Source organism: Eimeria mitis, genomic scaffold (genome assembly GCF_000499745.2).
Source record: "Eimeria mitis Houghton genomic scaffold, Emh_scaff10083, whole genome shotgun sequence".
Classification (NCBI taxonomy): domain Eukaryota; phylum Apicomplexa; class Conoidasida; order Eucoccidiorida; family Eimeriidae; genus Eimeria; species Eimeria mitis.
The window spans coordinates 1-305 of NW_013567052.1; the positions used below are offsets into that span (position 1 = coordinate 1).

The 305-nt window shown below is 45.2% G+C and overlaps 1 protein-coding gene across 1 annotated transcript in view; it reads left to right on the top strand.

The window, feature by feature from the left end:
- Nucleotides 1–92: 92 nt before the first annotated feature.
- The window catches only part of EMH_0098750 (uncharacterized protein), a gene marked incomplete at both ends in the record, with an annotated part of 877 nt that continues 664 nt past the window's right edge, over nt 93–305 (top strand). The window contains one exon of the mRNA XM_013494016.1: nt 93–242. Within this exon, the coding sequence (XP_013349470.1) occupies nt 93–242 (150 nt within the window). The remainder of the gene's footprint in view (nt 243–305) is intronic.

The following is a 305-nucleotide window of genomic DNA, read 5'->3' on the forward strand; positions in this document are numbered from 1 at the left end:
AATGCAGCAAAGCCCCAAAACGCATGCATGCATGCATAAAGGCTAAACCCAAAAGGGGACAAAAAGGAGACAAAAGGAGACAAAAGGAGACAATGAGAAGACGAAAAGGAGACAAAAAGGAGACAGGAGAGACGAAAGGAGACAAACAAAGACAACAAAAGAGGAGACAAAAGGAGACAAAAGGAGACAGAAAAAGGAGACAAAAGGAGACAGAAAAAGGAGACAGCTGGGGCTTACCGGGTGTGAGCCTGAGGTCTTCTCCTTTTTTAAGCTGCACCTTCAGGTGCTTGCCCCCCACTAAAAAT